The 22,839-nt window shown below is 38.1% G+C and overlaps 1 protein-coding gene and 1 non-coding gene across 3 annotated transcripts; one reads left to right on the top strand and one right to left on the bottom strand.

The window, feature by feature from the left end:
- The first annotated feature begins 1,454 nt into the window (after positions 1–1,454).
- Positions 1,455–1,561, top strand: LOC145167970 (small nucleolar RNA R71). Its single transcript, XR_013741568.1, has one exon. It is a non-coding gene; the product is annotated as a small nucleolar RNA R71 (small nucleolar RNA).
- A 4,005-nt stretch (positions 1,562–5,566) lies between these two features.
- Positions 5,567–14,520, bottom strand: SETH5 (transducin family protein / WD-40 repeat family protein). Of its 2 annotated transcripts, none has more exons than XM_079087174.1 (19): positions 12,963–14,520; positions 12,576–12,887; positions 12,353–12,502; positions 12,145–12,259; positions 11,915–12,078; positions 11,250–11,850; positions 10,786–10,850; positions 10,584–10,685; positions 10,274–10,416; positions 10,149–10,204; positions 9,491–10,056; positions 9,209–9,399; positions 8,510–8,795; positions 7,970–8,221; positions 7,776–7,885; positions 7,187–7,472; positions 6,272–6,658; positions 5,950–6,199; positions 5,567–5,865 (listed from the first exon to the last, which is right to left on the bottom strand). In XM_079087174.1, the coding sequence occupies exons 1-19, from the start codon at positions 14,409–14,411 to the stop codon at positions 5,840–5,842; spliced, it is 5,511 nt and encodes a 1,836-aa protein (XP_078943300.1). In that variant the 5' UTR covers positions 14,412–14,520; the 3' UTR covers positions 5,567–5,839. The 2 variants fall into 2 exon arrangements, with proteins under 2 accessions (XP_078943300.1, XP_078943301.1); XM_079087175.1 differs by having other exon boundaries at positions 11,915–12,072.
- Between the last annotated feature and the right edge of the window lie 8,319 nt (positions 14,521–22,839).

Raw genomic sequence — 22,839 nt, 5'->3', positions numbered from 1 at the left:
ATGGGTTGGTTTGTAGAGGTCCAAGTTGGTGGACAAAGTGGTGCTACAACACTCATGAGTGCTCATAAGTTCTGAGTATTGGATTCAACCCGCGCTCATTTGAATCACTTCATGGATTTTATCACGAGTGATCATGAGACGATAATATCTTATATTCTTCAAACCTAGAGATATGAGTTGTTACTATGAGTTGGTTATACATTGATTGCACGAAAACGCATTGGTAACTCGATGTTATAAAACGTGCCTTTGTGTATGATTCAACAAGTAGTAGAACAAGCCATATGAGTCGAAGTTTATCCATTCCTTTTACCTTCGGGATAAAAGCGATATTTGTGGGCCCCTCGATGATTTAAAGATGATACATGTGAGTGCTTGGCCAAGCCAGGACTGATTTGATTTGTTCAATCAGTTAGTCATCATGAATCGGAAATCGGGAAACAACAAATGGACAGAGAGAATGATTGATAATCCATGTCTCAGTCCATATGATATCTAGAATGGAGGAATATATGATCCCTTATCTAATGGACAAGTCATTGACAAAGGTCAGAGTTCATCGACAAGGTCAGAGTTCGACATAAGCTTTTGAGAGCTACGATCGCTGATCGGTTCCTGAAGTCATACGCAATAATAGTTTTAGACTTATCCAAGTGGGAGACTGTTGGATTAATGTCTAAGTCCATAACTATAATTGGTAAGACTTGACCCGACCCGGCATGGTCCATTTGGGTTGCATGGCATCATGCATTTGGATAGACTATAATGAGAGAAATAACACTTAAGGTTGGTTAATATATTATAAGTTCTAATATATTAATAAGGTTATTTAATTAGTATTGATCAAGAATTAATTCGGAATTAATTAAGTGATCAAAAGGAGACTAATTAAATATATGGGTTGATTGTGTAAATCATTCATTCTTATATATGTGGGCTTGTGATCCAAGATTCCTTATGTTGGACTAAGTCCATGGGGTGACCCATGGATACTCCATGGAGGTTAAAATCCATGGAGCATAAGGAATGGGTAAAGTTATGAGTTACATGGTGTAACCCTAATAGCCACCATATAAAAGAATCCCATGGCTCAAGAAATCGTGCACTAGTGTGTGAATACGAGGGCTAGACGATTTCAAGGAGTGTTCAAGTTTCTCTCAAGTTATTCCAAGTGTATTTGGTGTTGTGTGAACCATTTGAGGTGTCACACTTGGGGCACTAGGCACTCAAGCTTCATGAAGACATTCTACATCAAAGAGGTATGTATTCTATCTTGTTATATTTATTATTTTGTATGCTAGATTAGGGTAATACCTTGGATGTTCATAATTGTATGTATAATAGAGAAAACATAGATCCAAGGTATTTAGGGTTGCATGTACACTTAGGAGTGTTAGAATGCTCATAACCCAACAACTCCATCATAGAAAATGGAGACTTCATGTTGGCTGTTTAGATCGTGATGTGGGCAGTTCCTTAGTAAGCCTTTGTATCTTTTCCATGCTTCATATAGTGACTCTCCAGCTTGTTGTTCAAAATTGGCTATGGCTTTCTTCAATTTGGCTATCTTTGAGGGAGGGCAAAATTGGTCTATAAATTCCTCTTTCATTTTAGTCCAAGTAGTGATGGATCCTGGAGGGAGTGATTTCAGCCAATCTTTCGCGGCTCCCTTGAATGTGATTGGTAGCATACGTAGCAAAACAGTGTCGCGAGCCACATTAGGGACATTGAAGTAGTCGGCTATGTCATTGACCTCCTCAAGATGCTTGTATGCGTCTTCATGATCCTTCCCGTAGAATGGAATTTCCTTAATTTGAGCAAGTATGTGGCCCTTAAGTTCAAAGGTGGCAGTTGCAGGAATCGCGGGTTGCATGAGTCTTGGGCCGGTGTCGTCACACATCCTTTTCTTTCATTCACCCATGGGAACTTCATCGATGTTAGCCATGTTGTTAGCTAGTTCGCCCTCTATGTCGCTTCCTTCTTCAAATTCGCTTTCTTCCTTTTCAGATTCGTACTCGGTATCCTCCTTTTTCGGGTCTTCGTCCGTCACTGAAGAGATGTTGGATTCTCCCACTTTCTTGCTCTTTTTCTTACTAAAAATAGATTTGATATTCTTCAACGGTGAATTCTTCGATGTTGCGGTTTCTCCTACGGTTTTGCCTTTGTTTTTTCTCAAAGTTGCTTCCGGGTCTTCAAGTGGTGGAATCAAAGGTGTACCTCCTCCTCTAGTCATAAACGTACTGCAATCAAAACAGAAAACACGCGTAAAAAGAACAAAAATAAACTAAAAACGAAACTATGCATTCAGCGATGGACTCGTCGAGTAGCTTCAACTGCACTCGGCGAGTACAGATCTAAAACAGAAATAAATTAAATAAAAGTTCTAAAAACAGAAAAACTGAAAACTTAACCTAATAACTAAATTACTAAAGCAGTAACTTTGTGCAAGATGGATCTCACACAAAGGATCGATAATACTAGAAATTAGAATTAATTTTAGAACCGTTCCCCGGCAACGGCGCCAAAAACTTGATGTGTATAAAAATGCACTGGTTTTAGTCATATTTTTAAAATGTAATTTAAACACACAAAGGCAATGAACCTGTCTTTTAGTGGTATAGTTGAGCAAGTAGGGTATCGAACTCGAGGAACGGAAATTAAACTAATAACTAGAATTAACTAAACAAGTAATAAAAGTAAAAGGTTTTCTCTAGTTTTACAAGACTAGAAACTTTAACACACTAACTAACACGCAAATTAAGTAACTAATCAGCTAAAAACAAGTAAAAACTAACTAAATTCAATAATAGAAAGGTTTCTGTTTAGGTTCGATTCGTTTACTCCTATGGTTGATTTATGACAAGTGCAATGGATTAATTGTTATTGGTTACCGACTAAGGTGATTAGATTCACATTCGCTATTACCAATCCTTAGGAAACAAATTAACTTAAGCAGTGATCAAGTGATTAAACTAATGAATTTCCTAGTTGAATTATTCGGATTAAATAAGACTTGTAATTAGCTAATCAAATTAATAATTCAATTAACCTCTTGTTGATGGTTTATCACACAAGCTCACACATTAATTTACCCATTCTCTAGTTAACCCTAGTTTCACATTCACTATTCTTAGGCACATAATAATGTTTTCACATAAATCACATGAGGTAAGCAATTAAGAGATGTTCATGCAGCTTAATTACTTGTCAATTAACTGAAAATAGTTATGGTTAATGCATAAGGTTCTTTAACAAGCTTAATTTAATAAAATTCACCAATAAACAATTAATCCTACCATAAATCAATCCATAGTTATAAACTTATCTACCCTAAACAGAAACTATAAGATTTAGCTCATAATTACAGTAGATAGCAATCCAAAAACGAAGTCTAGCAATTCAACCATAGTTTAATTCAAGAATAAAGTGAAAAGTAAACTTATGTTGCCTTGAATCTCCTTAGATTTGAAGATTAGGATTTCTCTCACGATTTCCAAAACTCCAGATGCCTTCTTGGTCGTCAAGTAATTCTCCCAAAAATTCCAGAGAGCCTTAATTCGGGAATGTGACTTCTGTTTATAGTTTTCAGAAAACAGAGTCTACTCGTCGAGTAGGTAACCGACTCGTTGAGTCCCCTCTATAGAGTCCGTGTACGGCAAGGACTTTGTGTTTTGCTTCGTGAACATTCGTTGGTACTCGTCGAGTAAACGTCCAGACTCGCCGAGTCCTTCAGGATTTGGCTCTTTTCCTTCTTTCTTCAGTTTCCGAGCTTCCGATCGCATCTCCTGCTTCCTTTTGCTTCCGAGCATATCTTTCGGACTGAAAATACAATTTAAACACAATTAAGTATCTTTTGTCCATAAATTGCAATAAATTAACCAATAAATAACAAAAATCTATACTAAATATATAGCCAAATATGCACATATCAATCATCAATCGTTTGTTTTTTAATCTAACTAGGAGAAGTTCATGCTCCGCATGGGATGAATGTGCTTTAGATATTAAGTCGAGTAAAGTAATTGTATTAGCCCAAAAAATAAAGACGGAAAAAGAAAACTATGCTCTGCATGGGGTGAATTAGAGATGTAGAAACCAGTTTTTTTTTCGAACCGGTTCAGTTCAGGTCAACGAAGTCAAAACCGGTTCACCCGTAAATCGATTCGTTTCTAAACCGGTTCATTCATAAAAATAGTCGAACCTATCTACACCGGTTCAATCGGTTCTAAACCGGTTCGATCGGTTCTATACCTGTTCATGGATACTAAACCGGTTTCAATCACTAAAATCTCAAACTGGTGTAAACCAGCAATTCGGTTCCTAAACCGGTTTGGTTCATCGTGGACCGGTTCATCGTGAACCGGTTTACCGGTTCTTTGACCGGTTCGGATTTTGAACTGGTTTTTTTGTGCACCTCTAGGGTTAATGGGCTTTAGATATTAAGTCGAGTAAACTAATTGTATTAGCCCAAAAAATAAAGACGGAAAAAGAAAACTATTGTTATTATGAGAAGTTTGGAATGTTGGTGGCAAAGTGCAAAAAGAAAAGTATTGGGCAATTTAGAGAAAATGTTGAAAAAAATGTGACAAAATGAGAAGTTTGGAATGTTGGTGGCAGAAATGCAAAAAAAAAATATTATTATGAGAAGTTTGGAATGTTGGTGGGAAAGTGCAAAAAGAAAAATATGAGACAATTTGGAGAAAAAATTGAAAAGAAATGTGACAAAATGAGAAGTTTGGAATGTTGGTGGCAGAAGGGCAAAAAAAAGTATGGGGCAATGTGGAGAAAAAGTTGAAAAGAAATGTGACAAAATGTAGAAAGGAAAGAGTTTCCTGTTCCCTAAAGGCCACGGGATTTATATATATATATATATATATATATATATATATATATATATATATATATATATATATATATATATATATATATAATGGTTGTCATTTAGTTCGCAGGTTCTCACAATTATCGGAGTTGAAAATGTGAAACTGAAGTTTATCTTCTTGATGAATGAGAGGGTTTAGAAACAAAAACTTCTTTGAATTTGATATCAACTACAAAGTCACATTTGCTCTTACTCTCGAGCTTCATTTTTTTCTTCCTAAAACAATGGTTTCCCGCAAGGTACAAATAGTTTTCAGCAAGAAATTGTTCAAATTCAACACCCTCGGTCCAAACCGTTTACGATACAAAGAGAAGAAAATGGGACTGTTTAGGATACAAAGAGAAGAAAATGTTTAGCCACGGTTGTTACGGAGAGGGGTTTTCATCGAGTTTGATTCTAAAGGTGTGGTGACTTCCCTGCTTAGTCCCCATGCAAGAAGGGCGAAACGAATTATTATCCAGTAGGGACTGTCATCTATAGAATTATGGTTCCGATTAGACCTTTAATTTGTTTCAAGCTCATATTCTGCAGACATTTTCAATAGTCTTTTTTACTTCAACTTATATCTCAGCCGATGATCACAAATGATGATACCCAGAACCCTTGTATGATAACTTCAACTTGGTTCTAAGATATAGAGAAGATATTTTAAATATATTACAAAGACAAAGTGGATATGCAAAATTGTTTAATCGTGTCCCATCTGAATTAAGTTCTAATATTATTATACATGTCAATCACAATTCACACCACAACAAAGAAACTAAAGATGCCTCCTCCATTAACTCTACGCTCTATACAGTATACATTAGACTAGACACACTTTTACAAATGAAGACTACAAAAAAGATATACAACAAAATCAATATCCCGGGGTGAAACATATGTGTAAGATTGCCTGTTTGCTCGACTTTATGTTTATGTTAGATATAACTTATGCAACAGCAGTTACGCATGTCACCTTCTGCTGGTCTTTTCCTTACCTAAAAAAGCAAAGCAATGAACGTTAAAAAAAAAAAAAAAAAAAAATGTCTACGTAAAACAGAGAGACTACAAAAGAAACATACCAAATATGTTTGATTTTAGGGGAAAGCGCACACCCGATCCCTTAGTTTTTTTGAGATCTTTAATTTGCGTATTTTTCTGACTTCCAATTCCAATTCCATCGCTGCTTTCTCCCACTCTCAACATACCAACTCCTTTCTTCACCTTTTCATGATAAACAGCCGGTGGTGCAAGTCTCAACTGTGGAATGTTATCCACTTGGACCATCGTCCTCTTCTCTTTCTGTTTATGAAGATTACTCAATATCTCATACTGTTACAACAAAACAAAGTGTGAGTATGAGTAATGAGTATGAGTATGAGTATGAGTATCCAGTGCACTCACCCTTGATATTTGACGATCAAGTGGATCGGTCTCGTGTAGGTGTAGGTGTAGATGGACCCCACCAATCCCCTGCGAAGACTTGTTTTTAGATAAAGGCCTACTCACTAAGCCAACTTCAGTAGACGACCTTATCCCCTTATTTTTTGGCATACAAATGAGACAACCACCTCCACTTGTACGTGACCCTGTCCCCGGTGGTGCACAATGCAAATGGCTTGCATGGCCACAGTTGTACACTCGAATTCCAGAGGCAGAAGTGTCTTTAGTAAGTAGACAGTTACATATGCAACAAAGAAGGCTTTGTGGGCCATGCCCATGAGAAGCTCCCTTTTTAAGTAATCGCATCGTATAATACGTATCCTCTTCAATCAAAGATTTTGCAGTGTCCTGGATTTATGAGAGTACATTACATTTTTCCCCTTTTGGTCCCAAAAAGCATTTGAGCTTCTTTTTGGTCCTCTCCTCACTATACCTGACTTTAGCAACTTTGGTCCCAAAAAATATAGTCACGAGTACATTACATTTTTGGTCTCTTTTTTTTTTTTTTTTTGTCAATTTTTATCCCAAAAGGTTTTTTTCTAGCAATTTAGGTCCTTATTTGTAACGTTTTGGGTCCCTCCCTGTTCCAAGTCAAATGACTATTTGGGAGCAATGTTGCAAAAATCAGGACCAAAAGTAGTCATTTTAGTTGGAACAGGGACCAAAACGTTCAAATAAGGACCAACATTGCAAGAGACTTTTTTAGGACCAAAATTGAAAACAGATTTGCTCAGTGACCAAACATGTAATCTACTCTATAGCCATTTTACTTGGAAAATGTTACAAAAAGCTCAAGGACGAAAACTGGAAGAGAACATTTTGGGATCAAAATTGAAAAACTCAGGGGCCAAAAATGTAAATTGAATAAAAGGTTACCAAAATTTTTCTTTCGAAATCATATGTTCCAAGCATTCCAAGTATAGTAGCCTTAAAATCACCAAATTCTTGATGACCGTTATCGGAGAGAAGTTTCATCATGACGGTTGGTAACCGGACATATCCTATCATTCCCTCAACAATCTCCTTAATAAAAATAGAAAACAATTTTCTCAATATGTCACCACCTTCATCACACCCTTTGATCTTCCACTTAGACTTACTTCCACAATCCTTCTTATCTCCACCTACGCCTGGATTTGGATTTGTTAACGGTTCACAAAATCTGCAATTCAATTAACACACCACAAATTACATTTTTTTTTTTTCAATTTTGCTCCCCAAAAGTTTTCTCTTGCAATTATTTGAGGTTTTTAGCCCCTGCTCCAAGTAAGATGACTATATTTTGCTACCAAAATCAGCTTAGTCATTTTTACTTGGAACAAGGATCAAAACTATACAAGAACCTCGAATACAGACCAAAATTGCAAAAATCAGCTACACTAAGTTACTCATTATTATATCACCATGTGGTGTGGGAAGATATCTAAAACTCTGTGTGTGTGTGTGTGTGTGTGTGGTGGCTTACGTGTCAAGCAATTGAAACCAGAGGGCCTCAGACTCATTGGGATCCAACCGGGAGCTGTTTCTTTGGCACAGTCCGACACAAGTATACACAACATATAGTATGTCATTTACCTACAATTAATAAACAAACGAATATTATATTGTTGCGTTTCTTATATATTTATAATAATAATAATAATGTAAAAAGCAATGGACCTCCTTCTTCTTCATGATTGCATTGAAATCATATACACTTTGAACAACAGCATCAAGCATGTGAAATTTGTCCATGAGATCAGAAAGTGTGAATGAAAGAGCAGTTCCAACATCTCCAACTCTTTCTAATAAAAAAGCAGCAGCATCTATGATCCTGTATTCTTGACACAACCGTAGACAATGGTCTACCCTATAGCTTTCACATGTCTCAAGGAAATTCAGGACAGATTTGGGTTCATACTCACATAGCAACTGCACATGAAAACGGCACCCTACTTCAGATCCAACATTGTAAAATTATAAAGAGTAAATTACATTTCTGGTCCTTTGTGACCAAAACTGCAAAAATCACACTTAATCAGGGACCAAAATTGTTGTTTTATTTGAAACGGGAATAAAAAAAAAAGTTACAAGAACCTCAAATAAGGACCCAAATTGCAAGAGAACTTTTTGGGACGTAAATTGCAAAAATCAACTATACTCGAGGACCAAAAATGTAATTACTTTTTTTTCTTTTTTAAAAAAAAAAAGGTCAATTACCTCAAGATACATCTCAGTGATTTCATCAGTTATGTGAACTGGATTTTCACGTACAAACTTTGGGAAGTCGGAGATTTTTTCTAAGAAATCATGTAGTCTGTCAGTCTGATTCTCTACCCTTGGTTCACCTTTTGTTAGAGAATTGAAGTTGAGGGTGCCCTTTGAATGAACTTCAATAACTGTTTTAAGGTAGAGGAAGAGACTTTTCGGGTGAGACTTAAGGTCCAGTAAGATTTGTTGGAATTCTTGAAAAAGATGTTGGACAACTAGAAAAACTGTCCCCTCTCTGCAAAAGTTTGTCATAACATATAATTAGGAAACTTTCCTAGCATTATGGGGTTGTTCCTTTTTTACTTAGGGCTTAATGGGTTAACCACTTAATCTGGACCTAATGGGTTAAGCCAAAAAATTTGGCACCCTTTAGGCCTTTACTTATTTGTCATTTTTTCCTCCCAACTCCTCTCACATTAAATCGATGAATATGTAAAAATTGTTTTTCAAATGTAAGGATAAAATGAACATTTTCTCTCATTCCATAGGGTTTATTCAGTCTATAAGGTTAACAGCCTCAAGTACACAGCATTTTTTCCAGACAAACATCATTACCCACTCAGCCACTTAAGGTTAACAGGACTTGATCGAGAAAAAAAAAAAAGCAACTAAGAGTAAAAAGCTGGGACAACTAGAAGAACAACAAACCTGCTTAATTGTACTAAATGTGGGATTCGTGAAATGACTGCAGCCTCCAAAGAATCAGGCCTCTTGTCGTTGTTTTGTTGCAATAAATTACTGATATAGGAGAAAGCATGAATTGGCTCATCCACATCTTTCATAAAGTTATCAATAGCAGCTATATATTGATGTTTGCTGTTATGAATGAAGCCACAAACCTATATCAATACATGAACTCAACTGTTAGGCACATATTGCAATCCGCTTTGTGTGTGTGTGTGAGAGAGAGAGAGAGAGAATGGTTAGAACCTGGTAAAAGTGAGCTTTTTCACACATGTCTGACAAGTATCTATCATCCCAATCTGTCTCTGGGACAACTTCCAAAAGTGCTAGGACCTCTTTTTCTCTTTTTTTACAGATGTCGTTATTTTTGCTTTCAATATTTGGCGGAATGCTAGCATCTAATGTCAAATACTCGAATATCTGACCTAGTAATTCCTTTGAGATTTTAGCCTCTCCACAGGCCACAAAATGAGAAATAAACTCAAGTATACGACCTGTATCATCCTTTGAAGGCCATGTGCTAATAGCTTTGCCTGTTTTGATAACAAGAGCAAGAACATCTACAGTCTTTTGAATCAGATCTTGACTTTGAGATCTAGAATCCTTTGGTGTTGAATCGATAAATGCACATCTCAAAACATCCAATGTTGCTTCAGTGTCCAATTCTAGGAGATGATAGAGATTCTTATACGCTTCTGTTGATGATAAGTTTGTCAACCCCCATGTGCTTGGAGCATTAGAATGTTCTAGTAAGAAGTCTATAAGCTCCATTCTAAGAGAAGGCAAACGTGCAGGGGAAAGAGACCCATGTCCTGAAAATACATTTTTAAATAAGAAAAAAAAAAAAATCAGCAATTATAAAGCCTTTTGTTTGATATGTTATATGTTTAGATAGAAAGCATACCTGGAGGAAAAGCAAGGCCTGAAAAGCAGTATTTCAAGTAAACTAGCATCCTGTACCTGTTTACAAAAGCGCTAAGGCATGAATGAAAATTTGAATTTAGAAATTATGATTATTTCATGACATACCCAAGAGATGGAGCATTCTCATTATCATTGTTTCTAAATACCCGTAGAAGCTCCTCTAAAGGTGTCCTGAAATCATCTAGACCTTTATTGAACAAATATATGAGGGCCCCGTATAAATTGTGTTCCTGGCATAACCTCACCACCTGACATACAAGTTCAAAACTGACAGTAATGAGAAAATCCATCAAATTTATATATTAAAATCAACCTAAGTCAAAGTGTAAGTATTTTTACAAAGGATAAGTATATTAGGGTTAGAGAATAAAAAAAAAAGCTGTGAAAATTTATAAGAGTTATCATGAATGTATACCTGATTGAAGTCTAAGGAAGATATGTCCATGTGGAGAACACATTGTTCAACACGCTGTAGCCAGCCCTTTGTGCTATAATGTTCCACTAGTGCTTGCATAATCTTCAATAACAGAAAAAATAGCTGTTTAAGTAAAAAAAAAATATCTCACAGAAATAACATTTTTCATGATGCCTGAACTAATGATATAAACAAGAAATACCTCGGGTGGTAGTGATCCAAGCATGTCCTTCAAAATATATGGCTCCAAAAGCTCCAAAAATGTCTCTGAAAACAGAAGAGTAATATACATACATATGAGAGGCAATTTTGATCCCAAAAAGTTTTCTCTTGCAAATGTTGCCCTCATTTGAGGTTCTTCTATTCCAAGTAAAATGACTATTTATTTATGGTCCCTGAACATAGCAGATTTTCTTGGAGCAGGGACCAATACCGTTACAAAAACCTCAAATAAGGACCAAATTTGCAAAAAGAAAATCTATACTCAGGGAGCAAAATTGCAGTTCACTCTAAATATAAAAAGTTAAAAACTGCATGATATATATTAAGCCAGAGCCAGAAACTTGATAGTCAAAAACGTGAACCCCACCTACTCAAAATTTAAAGAATACAGATGAAATAAAAAGAAAAAATGGAAAAAGACTTTATGCATAATGAATGATGTACCTTTTTGTTGAACAGACTCAAACCGGGATAAAATTTGGTCAAAGAGGATGTCAGTTCTGTTGATGTGGACACAGAATTCAACTGCAACACCACCAACACGTGTGTACTGCTCTTTTATCACAGAAACACTATCACCCTCCGAATCCATCTTTTCTTTTTGGTTGCCTAATGCCACTGATATATAAGAAAAAACCACATCTACATACGCTAACAACAACTCAGCCATGTAGGGCATTATTGTCTTTTGCACATCTTCCAATGCTCTAGGAAGGTCAAACACACCATGGGCTTGACCATCATACAACATCATTGCCATGTTGAAAGCACCCATCCAGTCACCGCCTTTTCGTAAAACTTCTATGCGTTCTTTCCATGGGAGAAGGCGGGACACCACAAGATGTGTGGGCCCAAGAAGATATAAAGAAGCCCCCCTCACAGCTATACAATTGTGATGAGCTTTTTCTACATTGCTGAAATGGGTGTGATGTCCAATCACATCATCTCCTCTCCCTCCATCAACATCAAAACTTGTGTCATGTATTAAACTCCCGTCATTTGCATACAGACACAGCCGTCCAGCTGATGTCAGCACCATTAACATCTGTGATTAACATCTTTGTTGATGAGTATTGGCAAACTGATGTTTCTCTTAAGAAAAAAACTACCTGATCATCCAGCCAAGCTACCCCAATTGCTGAACTCTCGAGGGTCCATTTTGCATGTATTTTTAGTTCTGACTTGACCAATTTTGCAACCTGTACGTTGTGATCCCAAGCAATTGCAAGGAGTGGAGCAGTTTCAGATTCTTTTAGCTGTACATTATCTGAAACTGAAAGAAAGTATCATCATATGATATCACCAAAAAAGATTGAAATATGGTCCATTTGTAACTTACCAACACGTGAAGGGGCTATGTATTTCCAAGCAGTATAAGGCATCGAACCCTCGCGGACCCCATCAGGCCTAGGAAGTTGAGCGTAAACTTCTGGGGTGTTGGAAATGACTTTTGCCTATAAATTACAGCTACTGTTGTTACAAAAAGACCAATAAGATATGGTATGCACTATGCAATGCAATGCATGTAGTCTTTTGTCAACCCATACCACTAGAGCAGATTGATGAGTGACAAATATGACCACACCTTCTTCACCTAAAGTCGAGTCTCCTGGAATGCTGGAAGAACCTCCAGAACTTTCTTCTGATAGCAGAGGTGAAGCGCAAACAACCGTGCTTGTTGCTTCATCAAGAAGTGTCTATTTTGATTGATAACAGTTAGGCATGATAGACATGAATCAAGTACATACAGACAAAAGGTAAGGGACTTACCAAGGTTTTAGAAGTTGAGAACCTATTGAAAAATGAAGATGAAGAAAAGCGAATCAACTTAACCACACCTTTACTATCACCACTAACTATGTTGAAATGACGAGCCACTTGAGAATCCACCCCCAGATATAGCATGTGTACTACTGGAGCTTTATGTTCAGTGACAGTTTTTGCAGCAGAGGCCCTCTGGACATCCCAAACAGTGTAATGCCCATCAGCATATCCTGCAAAAAGGAGGTCTCCATGCTGGTTGAAGGACATGGATGTGACTGGGGCATAAGATCTATCACCTTGTAATCCAAGCATTAACATCTGAAAATATAAAAGGTTATTTTTAGATGGTAAGGTCGATACACAGAAGAAGAGTCATGTACATGTAAATGGAACCTTGGCATCCATGTTATCAGCATAATGTGGAGAGTATTTGCTGGGAATAACAACAATCACCCCTCTCGACATTCCCACTGCAATGTAGTTAAGATGAACTGCTAGTGCTTGTGGGGTTCCATGATCTCGCCTAAATGCTGGAGAAGAAATTGTCCTGGTGATGGTGTTATCAGTACTGACACTGAAGTATCCCAACACAGTTGATCCTCTGTGAACACCCTCAAGTTTCATTGGTTGAGCAGCTGCACCTTCTTCCCAATGCAAACCAGTAAAAGCATGCTTCTTTTCAAGCTCCTCAGCAAATTGAAGGGGCTTCAATGCTTGTGTCCTTCCATCATTCTTTTCATTTTCTTGATGGAGAATACCGTCCATGCCAACAGAAACATCACTTTGTGCTGGCATGTCATCCCCTTCTGCTTGGAGGCCAAATTCCACATTATTTTCATGGAGTTTTGTACCTTCTGATGATACCTCAACCTCTTTAGCATTCACGTGCTCATGGGAAAAAGGGAACATTTCCGCGATAGATAAGGTAGAAATATGTGCAGATTCCGTATGGTTGCCTTCAATGAGCTCATTACTACTGATATCTAAAACTGACGTGGTACTGTTAATCCCATCCTCGTTATTCAAAGGAGAGCTAATCTGTGGTTTAGCAGCAGAACTACGAGTATCATCACCAAACTCAAGTGCAAAACTATCCACTTCTGAGGCTTTAGCCATATCTATATTCATCTCCTCACATGGGAAATCTTCATCAGTAATTCTCCACCCATTCCTACTTCCATCTCCAGGATTTACTTCCCCACTGACTTCAAAACTTCCAGTGGATTCTACTGGCGCGGTTTCTAAATTCTCCAGTTTAAGATCTTCCTCGAATAATTTCGCATCTGAATGACTAACTTCTGAACCTGTGCCACTTTCATAGCATAATTCAGAACCAATACTGGCCTTCGGATCCAAGCTTTCCATACTAGACTTCTCCCTTCGCAATTTAATGGCAGCCGCATGTGGGGTCGGAATCGACCGCGAAGCTGCTGCAGCGGCTGCAAGGGCAGCCCCAGGCTTAGCATTCGACCTAACGGCACCGAATAACGGAGGCAATTGTCGTGAAACACTGAAAGTGTCGCCTGAATTTATTTGACTAATTGAACGAAACTTTGATTGTCTATCTCTATCGTTTACTAATTGGGGAGGTGTTAGTCGCGAGGAATCAGAGCAATTGGCATCAACTGGACTAGTGTTGCTTTGGGGGATACTTACGTCATGCGAGATAGGGTACGATCGGGGAGACGACGAAGGAGAAGAGTCATCAGAGTCGATGAGGAGAAGTTCATCGACGGTGCTGCCGTGGTGCTGATCATCGTCGTCACTGCCCGTGGTGTCGTGTGATTGCAAGAAGGCGTCTAGATCGAGCTCCATTGGAGGTCTGGTGTGCTTTCTAGTCATCTTACTGATGCATAAAACACTGAAAGAGAGCAGCAATCGCCATGTTTAGTTCTATCAAGTGTCAACTATACAATCTCCGTCGTGAGAAATCAGGGGTTTACCAGAATTTGGCTTGGACGAGAAATGAACTTAACATGTGAACCCTTGAAATTGCTAAGATCGATACTGTTGGTCCTTCTGTTTTGGAAAAATAATGCAACTACATCTTTTTTTTCTTTGTTATTTAAAAAAAATTGTAAATTGGTCCTTGGTTTTTTATTTTCTTTGGATTTGGTCCAATAAGTTATGAACTTGTAGATTTGGTGTGGATTTGATCATCTTCAAACTAAAAAGATTGATTTACATCTATGATTTATTTTTTCCATTTATTTATTTATTTTCTTATTTAAAATAAAAATAAACTGCCCACCTATCCCACCTTTCTCTCTCCCTCTCTCTGAGCCCAAAACCAAGCTCACCTTCTTCCTTTCTAATCCAGTTCAGGTAATCATCTTGTTAAGTTATTAAATTAATTTTTGGGCTTAAACCTAGGTCACATGATGGCATCTCAAAACGTGCATCACCTTTGAGACTCACGACGTAAGCCTTATGGGTCACGATGTGAGACATGGTTGCGAGGCAAACCCTACTTTTGGGGGATTTATCCCATATTGAAAGGAACTGAGGGCTAGGGTTAACCCACCCTCAGCCTCCATCACCTCCTCACACTCCCCCTTGAAACCATAATCCTCATAGTTGATTTTAAGTTCATTTGTGGTGATTTATAGCAAAAAAGAAGAAGAAGAGAGCATTTGGTACACCATTTTAGCTTGTAAGCTTCACCACCATCCTTTCTCGCCTTTTGGACCCTTGTGAGTGTTCAAAGTTCATTGTTTTATGATTCCAAGTAATTAGATCTAGGTTTTCCGTGGTTTTTCTTCATGTTTTGCCTTGCGAGAATGTTAGGGTTCCATAAAGTTGCCAACTTTATGGATCCACAGGGTCCTTTTATGGATTAAGGTCATGGATCTGGAGTTTTATAGAGTTTTGAGCTTATGCATGAGATCTTGATCCTATTTTGCACCATTTTAGACCCTGATTGTGTTTGAGGCATGTATTGGCCATGTATGCCTAAAAAGCCACGATCTTTATGAGGTTTTGAAGTAGATAAGACATTCTGGAAGTCTTGGTTGGTTGTCTGAAAGGAATAAGAGCTTATTTCATCAAGTTATTCAGAGCGTTTCTCACGACGTGTGAGCTTATGGCTCACGGCGTGAGAATGGAACAGAGACTAACTTGTTTTACTAGGTCACAACGTGGCCAATACATGGTCACGACGCGTCGACTGGTTGAGCAACCTTAGAGTGTGGATTTTGACATTTGACCGTTGACTTTGATCGTTGACCAAGTTTGACTTTAGGTCAAGTAGAGTAATTTGAGTAGTAGATTGAGGTTTGGTCACTATTTATTGTATACGTGACCTGTAGAGGCAGTGTTGGGAGCAGTGATAAGTTCATCTACCCTTCAGACTTTGAGGTGAGTTTTTTTCACAATACTCGAGGGTCGAAGGCACCAATGTCGGCCCACTAGGTTATGTATCATGTTACATAGGATGATGTTATGTTAGATTGGTAGATCTATATGATTACATGTATTCGCTGGTTATATGTTAGATTGGTAGGTATGTATGATTACATGTACTTGTTGGTTATATGTTTATCTGTTACATATATCGACATAGTGTGGGGTGGGTTGAGGTTGTACTGCTTTGTGTTGTAAGCCAACAAACCCAGGGGTAATCCAGTCAGGAGACTGTGGGCCAGAGGGGCAATCCATTCGGGAGACTGTGGGCCAGATAGGCAATCCAGTCGAGAGGTTGTGGGTCGAGGGTAATCCAGTTGGGAGACTGTGGACCCAGCATGCAATATGTGTATATATTTTGTTGTGTGGGGTACTTTGGGGGAACTCACTAAGCTTTGGCTTACAATCTGGTTTTATGGTTTCAGGTACATCAAAGGACAGGGGCAAGGCGAAGGCGTGATTGTGCGCAACATCCTGGATTTTTATGTGACTTATTGATTTTTGAGATACTATGATTCATGATTATGGTTTTTGGAAACTATGGTTTTATGTACTTTATGGATTTTGGAATTATTTTAAAAATGAAAATTTTGTCTTTGATTTTTGGGATATTACAACCAGAAGTCCTTTCTCATCCCTTCCATTAAGAGTGTCGTCGTTAACATAATAAAAGAAAAGGAAACTAGCAAGTAACTATCGTATGTGAGAAAATATTATTTGCTACATAGCCACCAGAAAATCACCACAACTATGTGTCAAATAAAAGCTTTCATCTTTTCTTTCAAGTTGTGGCAAGGGTTTCCTAATTTATCATGATTCTGCAAATGGATGTTCTCTTCAAAGAGTGGTGACCTTATAGTTATCAGGTAAGAAATTTGATTTTTTGACATGTTTTATTGAGATTTTGCTATGATTTTTTTACACAACCGGTTGTTCGTATGGACGAAATTGAGATTCTTTTTATTAGAAACAAGTTTGTAACATCCAATTCAAGGTACTTTTCATTTTGACCCTTGATGTGTATATTTTTTGTAGATTTGGTCCCTAGGGGGTATTATTGCCATTTTCGGAAAAGTGAGGGTACGTTGGGCGTATGCACCCAGGGGACAAACCCTAATTTTTAGGGTTTGGACCCTATTTAAGCAACATTATGACCCATGATCCCCTCATTTCTCAACCTCCATTACCCTTTAAGTCTCATTTTGAAACCCTAGCCCCTATAGAGAAGATTTGACCCTCTTTGTGTGTGTTTTAGTGTGTGTTGGTGAGCTTTGAGGAAGAAGGAGCTTTGATCAAGGGAGAGCTTGTGGATCCAGATTCTACTCATCATTTCCAGCTTCATTGAGGTATAAAGCATGGAACTTGTTAATTGTATGCTTAGATCTAGTCTTTATGGAGTTTTGGTCATTTTTGGTCCCATGAATGAGATCTAGTGGAAATTCTTCCACTCCAGAAGATAGGAGTTGCTTCTCTTGATGTTTTGAGGTCCCTAGTCCATAAAGTTAGCATATTGATGGTTGCGGACAACCATACATGTGTTTATATCCATTTGGTGAAGTAGAATGCTAAATCTAGAGTTTGAGTTCATTTTGTAACAACCCAATTTTTCAAAGAAATTTTTCATTTTTAATTAACCAAACATATTTCCACAAATCAGGAATTTCCAAAACAATTGTTCAAATCCATATTCATTACAACTTTATTTTCGAATATCAGAGTGCCCCCTAAGTCGCCTGAGAGAGAGTGCACGCCACGTCATCAAGCTTTGCCCTTGCCCTTGGAATCAGATGATCCTGAAACAAATCCACAAACTGTAAGCGAATGCTTAGTGAGTCCCCCATAGCATATCCCACACACAAACCACATAACACATATCGAATTAGCCATACGCTACATAAGTCACAAAAGTCATGCATTCGACAATCACGTGGTCTTTATCTGCCATGGGAACCCCCACATGGTCTTCCTGCCTTGGGAACCCCCACAAGGTCTTCCTGCCTTGGGAACCCCCACAAGGTCTTCCTACCATACAAAACATAATGCAAATTATACAAGCAAATATTTTAGGATGCCATGGAAACCCTCCAAGGTCTTACACCAAAAGCCACGGGAACCCCCGCGTGGTCTTCCATGCAAATAACAACTATCATATCGCACATTCAATCAATAATCGTATCTCATAAAATGGGCCGGCCTTGGTGCCTTATACCCATTGATATGGTGAGAAGACTCACCTCTCACAGGCTGAACCAGAAAACTGTAGTCAGATATATCCCACGTTGCTCCTCCCAAACTGCCTATAATCAATGAGTAAATAACTCAGCATAATCCTATAAATACCCCCAGGGTCAACCCTGGTCAAAGTTAAGGTCTATAGTCAAGGTCAACAGTCCATATTGACCTTGACTCGACGAGTACAATCAGTTACTCGTCGGGTTCCCTGCTTCACTCACCGACTCGCCGAGTCACCCGAGGGACTCGTCGAGTTCCTTGATGTTCACGGTCGTAAACCACCAACCGTACACCCCTTACCGTGAACCCTTGGCCGTGAACCCTTGGCCGTAAACCCTTGGCCGTGAACCCTTGGCTGTGAACCCTTAGCCGTAAACCCTTGGCCGTGAACCCTCTCGACTCGCCGAGTCACCAGAGGGACTCGACGAGTTCTCACGTAATCGGTTCTTTCCAGTGGGATTTAAGGTTTCAAACTTCAGATCCATACTCTCCTAGTGGAGATATCACGTAAAGTTGCAAACTTTACATGCATGCATAGCCTCACATGGCCATAACACCAAAACTAACCTTCAAACAAGATTCTTATGCATGGAGAGGGAATGAGCTCAATAAAAGATGCAACTTTATGATATTTGGGGCCTAAGAAGATCCAGATCTGGAACCATATCCTTGTGATAGGTCCAAATCTAAGCTTGCTTCCATTTCCTCAAAGTTGGTCACAACTCTCAAATAGAATTTATGCTTAAGGTAACAGATTTATACCTCAAATCAATGCCCAAGACGAACTAGATGCTAGATCTAGTGTTTTCCCATTGATACTTCTTCTTCAAGCTTGGAATCCTCCCCAAAATCTCAAGGATAAGCTCCCAATTGATCTTGCTTCACTCACAAGAGGGTTTGCGGCCGTAAACGTTCTTTTATGGTGCTAAGGGAGGCTACTGGGGCGGATAATGACGTTTATATAGGGGGCAAACCCAAAATTTAGGGTTTTCTTTAAACAGCTTGGACTCGTCGTGTCACACCCCCGAACCAGACAGCGGAAACGTCTGAGGGCTCGCGTGACTTAAATTGAAATATCATCACAATGAATATATATGAAACATAACACATGCATCACCAACCATTACATAGTACAACTGGCATTGTTTACATCGAGTACAAGGTTTACATTACATGATTTCAAAATATAAAGTGTTTGGTGATTAGCAACTACAAAAGAAACTTTCAACACACCGGATGCTTCCTTGACTAACGATTACCTGAGAATACAAGTTATTTTGAAAACGGTCAACATATATAATGTTGGTGAGTTCATAAGTGTGTTTGATGAAAAGTAGTTTATGTCATTGGTAAAACCCAGAAAATCCGATATTTTCTGTAATAAAACTTTCTTGAAAAATAGTGTGATGATCCTGTAAGTATATGCGTGAATGATTTCAAAACATGAATAAATGAGAAGTTTTTGCATTATAATGTTTGAAAGTACAAGTGAGTAAGATTTATTTCCCCGGAAAACCCGATGTCTTCCGAATAAAAGTTATGATTGTTTTGCTTCATTGAATCGTTACATCGAATGAATATGATTTCCCTTGATTAATGATCTTCCTTTGATTAATGATTTCCTTTGATTAATGATTTCCCATGATTAATGATGTCGGATTTCTACGTGAGTCGTTATAACCATGCATGATAATGACTAGTTCGTCTGTCTTAGTATTCTAATGAACACCGAATTTGATCTTAAGACTTTGTCACCCTAGACTGGCCGAGTCCAACTGTAGCGAACAACTTAGGTGTGGGGGAGTTACCCCCGTATAGATCTATACACAAACTCTCGCTCTCCCTCCAGGAGACTTTGATTACAACTACAGACTACGACCGACACTTATTGGTGTCACCCGTTATTACTCACTCAATCCACATGAGTTTGATTAATCTTGATTAATGATCGAATTTTATTTTATACGAAAAGAAGGTAAGCCTAACAGACGAGGAGAAGAGGACTACTAGGCCCTACTAATTCCGTATGTTATATAAGGCTGTCGAGTATACGAAAAGCGCGTTGGTCCCTCTCGCATTTAATTTACTTGGACCTTACTAGTAATGCATAATGGGTCATTGAGGCCCAATAGCATGTAAAAACCATTGAGGGTCCATTAAACATGTAATTGGGTCACAGGAGGCCCAATAGACATGTGTTATCATTGTTAGGCCCGAAAGTCATGTCAATGGGCCACGAATGCCCAATAAGCATGATTAGGATCTTTCAAGCCCAACAATTTGAATATTTACTTGTTTTAGGTATAGTATAATTGTCGGAAGCTTGATTGAACAATTGTTAATATTTGTAACGGCACGAGGCTTGTCGATTGTTTATAACGATATGTAAAAATATATGTATATTCTTCATTCTATTTTCATAAGTCGTAATTTGGTATTTTTGACCCAAATATCTTAATAATAAAATAATTGATTCAAAATATTGGTTTGACCTATTCAGCTCTTCTTCAATAAAAATGACAATCTTAGTCCCTTATTAAAAAAAAGACATTTTAGGTCCCTAAAACCATTTTCTTGACATTTTTGATCCATAGACTTGTTTAAGTAATGTTTTTAGCTCAAAATTTACTCTTTGGCAGTTTCAGCCCTTTCAGGAAAGAGTTTTTCAGTTAAAGTCCAAACTTTTCGCAACTTTTACAATTTTGACCCAAATTCCAAAAAACTTTACATTTTTGATCCGTTTTGGAAAAAAAACATTTTAACCCCTAAAATAGTTTTGTTTACCCTTTTTCCCCCTGTTTTGAGAAATTTACCATTTCAACCCCTTGAAAATTACATTTTTCGCAATTTTTGGGCCTATGGGCCGAAAAGCCCAAAAATTGGCCCATTAAGCTACAAATCACATTTCTAGTCCTTTGAAGAGCATAATATTCATAATAACATTTATTTTAACTGTTTTGACTCTTTTGGTCCTTAAGAAAACCGTGAATGACAATTTTTAACCCAACTTTTGTTTATTTGACAAATATAGTCCAAAAATGAGTTTTATGTTGCAATATGTTTATTATAACCTTAGAGGGTAATTTTTCTTGACTTGTTTAGTGTAATATATCTTAGATCATGTTTATTTTCCTTCTTGTGCCATAGATTTCGAGATTTCTTTCCTTTTTGTTACATCTTTACCACATAAACACATGAAATCACACATAACATACACATACACATAGATCTACACATTTTACTTGCATTCTCCCCCATAAAACTTGTGAAAACCGAAAATAGAGGGGTATGAACTCACCTTGAGTTTGTGGGTTCGGTTTTGAAGAGAAATGGAAGAAATGATGAGGTCTTTCGGCCTAGCAAGCTTCTTGAGAGGTCTTTGGCTTAGATGTGTTCTAAGAAGCAAAATCACAAATTTTGCATGAGTTATGGGGAGATTTTTGAGGAAATCAAAAGCTAAGGTATGAATCAAAACAACAACTTACCAAGGATTGGTGATATTAGGGAAGAATCTTCTTGGAGCTTTTGTGATTCTCGAAATTTTTGATGGATGGAGGATGAGTTCTTGAGAGAGTATTCTTGAGATATTTTGAAAGAGAATGAGGTGGAGAGGGTGGGAATCGGTCGAGAAGAAGAAGAAGAGAGGAGAGAAGGAGTGAGTTGACTTGCATGGAAACCCATCATGCAATAAAGAGGTGGCAAGTGCACAAAAATCCTCCAATTCTCCTTTATTTTTATTCCTCCTTCTTTTCCTTTACATGGTCCGGATTCTTGGGCTTAGGAGGAAGGAAGTGGTTTATTCTTGGGCCATTGTTTGATTTTGTTCGAAACCTTGAGCCCATTAAGTAGGTTTTCGGCCCATTGGGCTTTTAGAGGGGGTTTGCGGCCCAATGTGCATAAAAGAATTGATTTATGGTCCATTTGAAGGTTCTAAGCCCAACATAGTCAAATTGAAGGCTTATTGGCCTATTAGGCCCAATAAGAAAATCCTAGTCTAAAATGGACTTGAACCGGGATTTTTAGGGTTTCCAACCTTTTGTTGACTATTTGAATGTTTGTATAGAGTATTTGATGAAATTTTGTGGTCATTGAATAAGCACAATACATGTTTTCAAGTTTTAACTATAATGTTATCTATGTTGAGGGTTTTACAAAGCATCAGAATTCCTAGTTGTGACACGTCGAGTCGGTCCTGTTCTGCGTTTCATGATCTCACGACCCTACTCGACGAGTTGACCTCCCAACTCGCCGAGTCCATGCATAAATCCTTTCCAATCCAAACCAGGTGTTACAAGTCTCCCCCACTTGAACTAGACTTCGTCCTCGAAGTCTGCTGACTCAAAAAAATTGGGGTAATGATCTCGCATCTCCTCTTCCGGTTCCCAAGTCCATTCGGAGCCCTTCTGATGTTGCCATTGCACTTTCACCAGTCTTACTTCCTTATTCCGAAGAACCTTCGTCTTCCTATCCAAGATGGAAACGGGCTTCTCGATGTAGTTCAAGCTCTCATCCACCTGGATATCACCCAACGAGACAACCGTAGCCTCGTCTGTGACACACTTCCTAAGTTGCGACACATGGAATGTGTTGTGAATCTAGCTAAGTTCTGCCGGCAACTCCAAGCGGTAGGCTACCT

This window comes from Lactuca virosa, chromosome 3 (genome assembly GCF_052849685.1).
Source record: "Lactuca virosa cultivar CGN04683 chromosome 3, Lactuca_virosa_CGN04683_v6, whole genome shotgun sequence".
NCBI lineage: Eukaryota > Viridiplantae > Streptophyta > Magnoliopsida > Asterales > Asteraceae > Lactuca > Lactuca virosa.
Note: the sequence above shows the minus strand (reverse complement) of the source record. Positions and strands in the feature narration are given on the sequence as shown.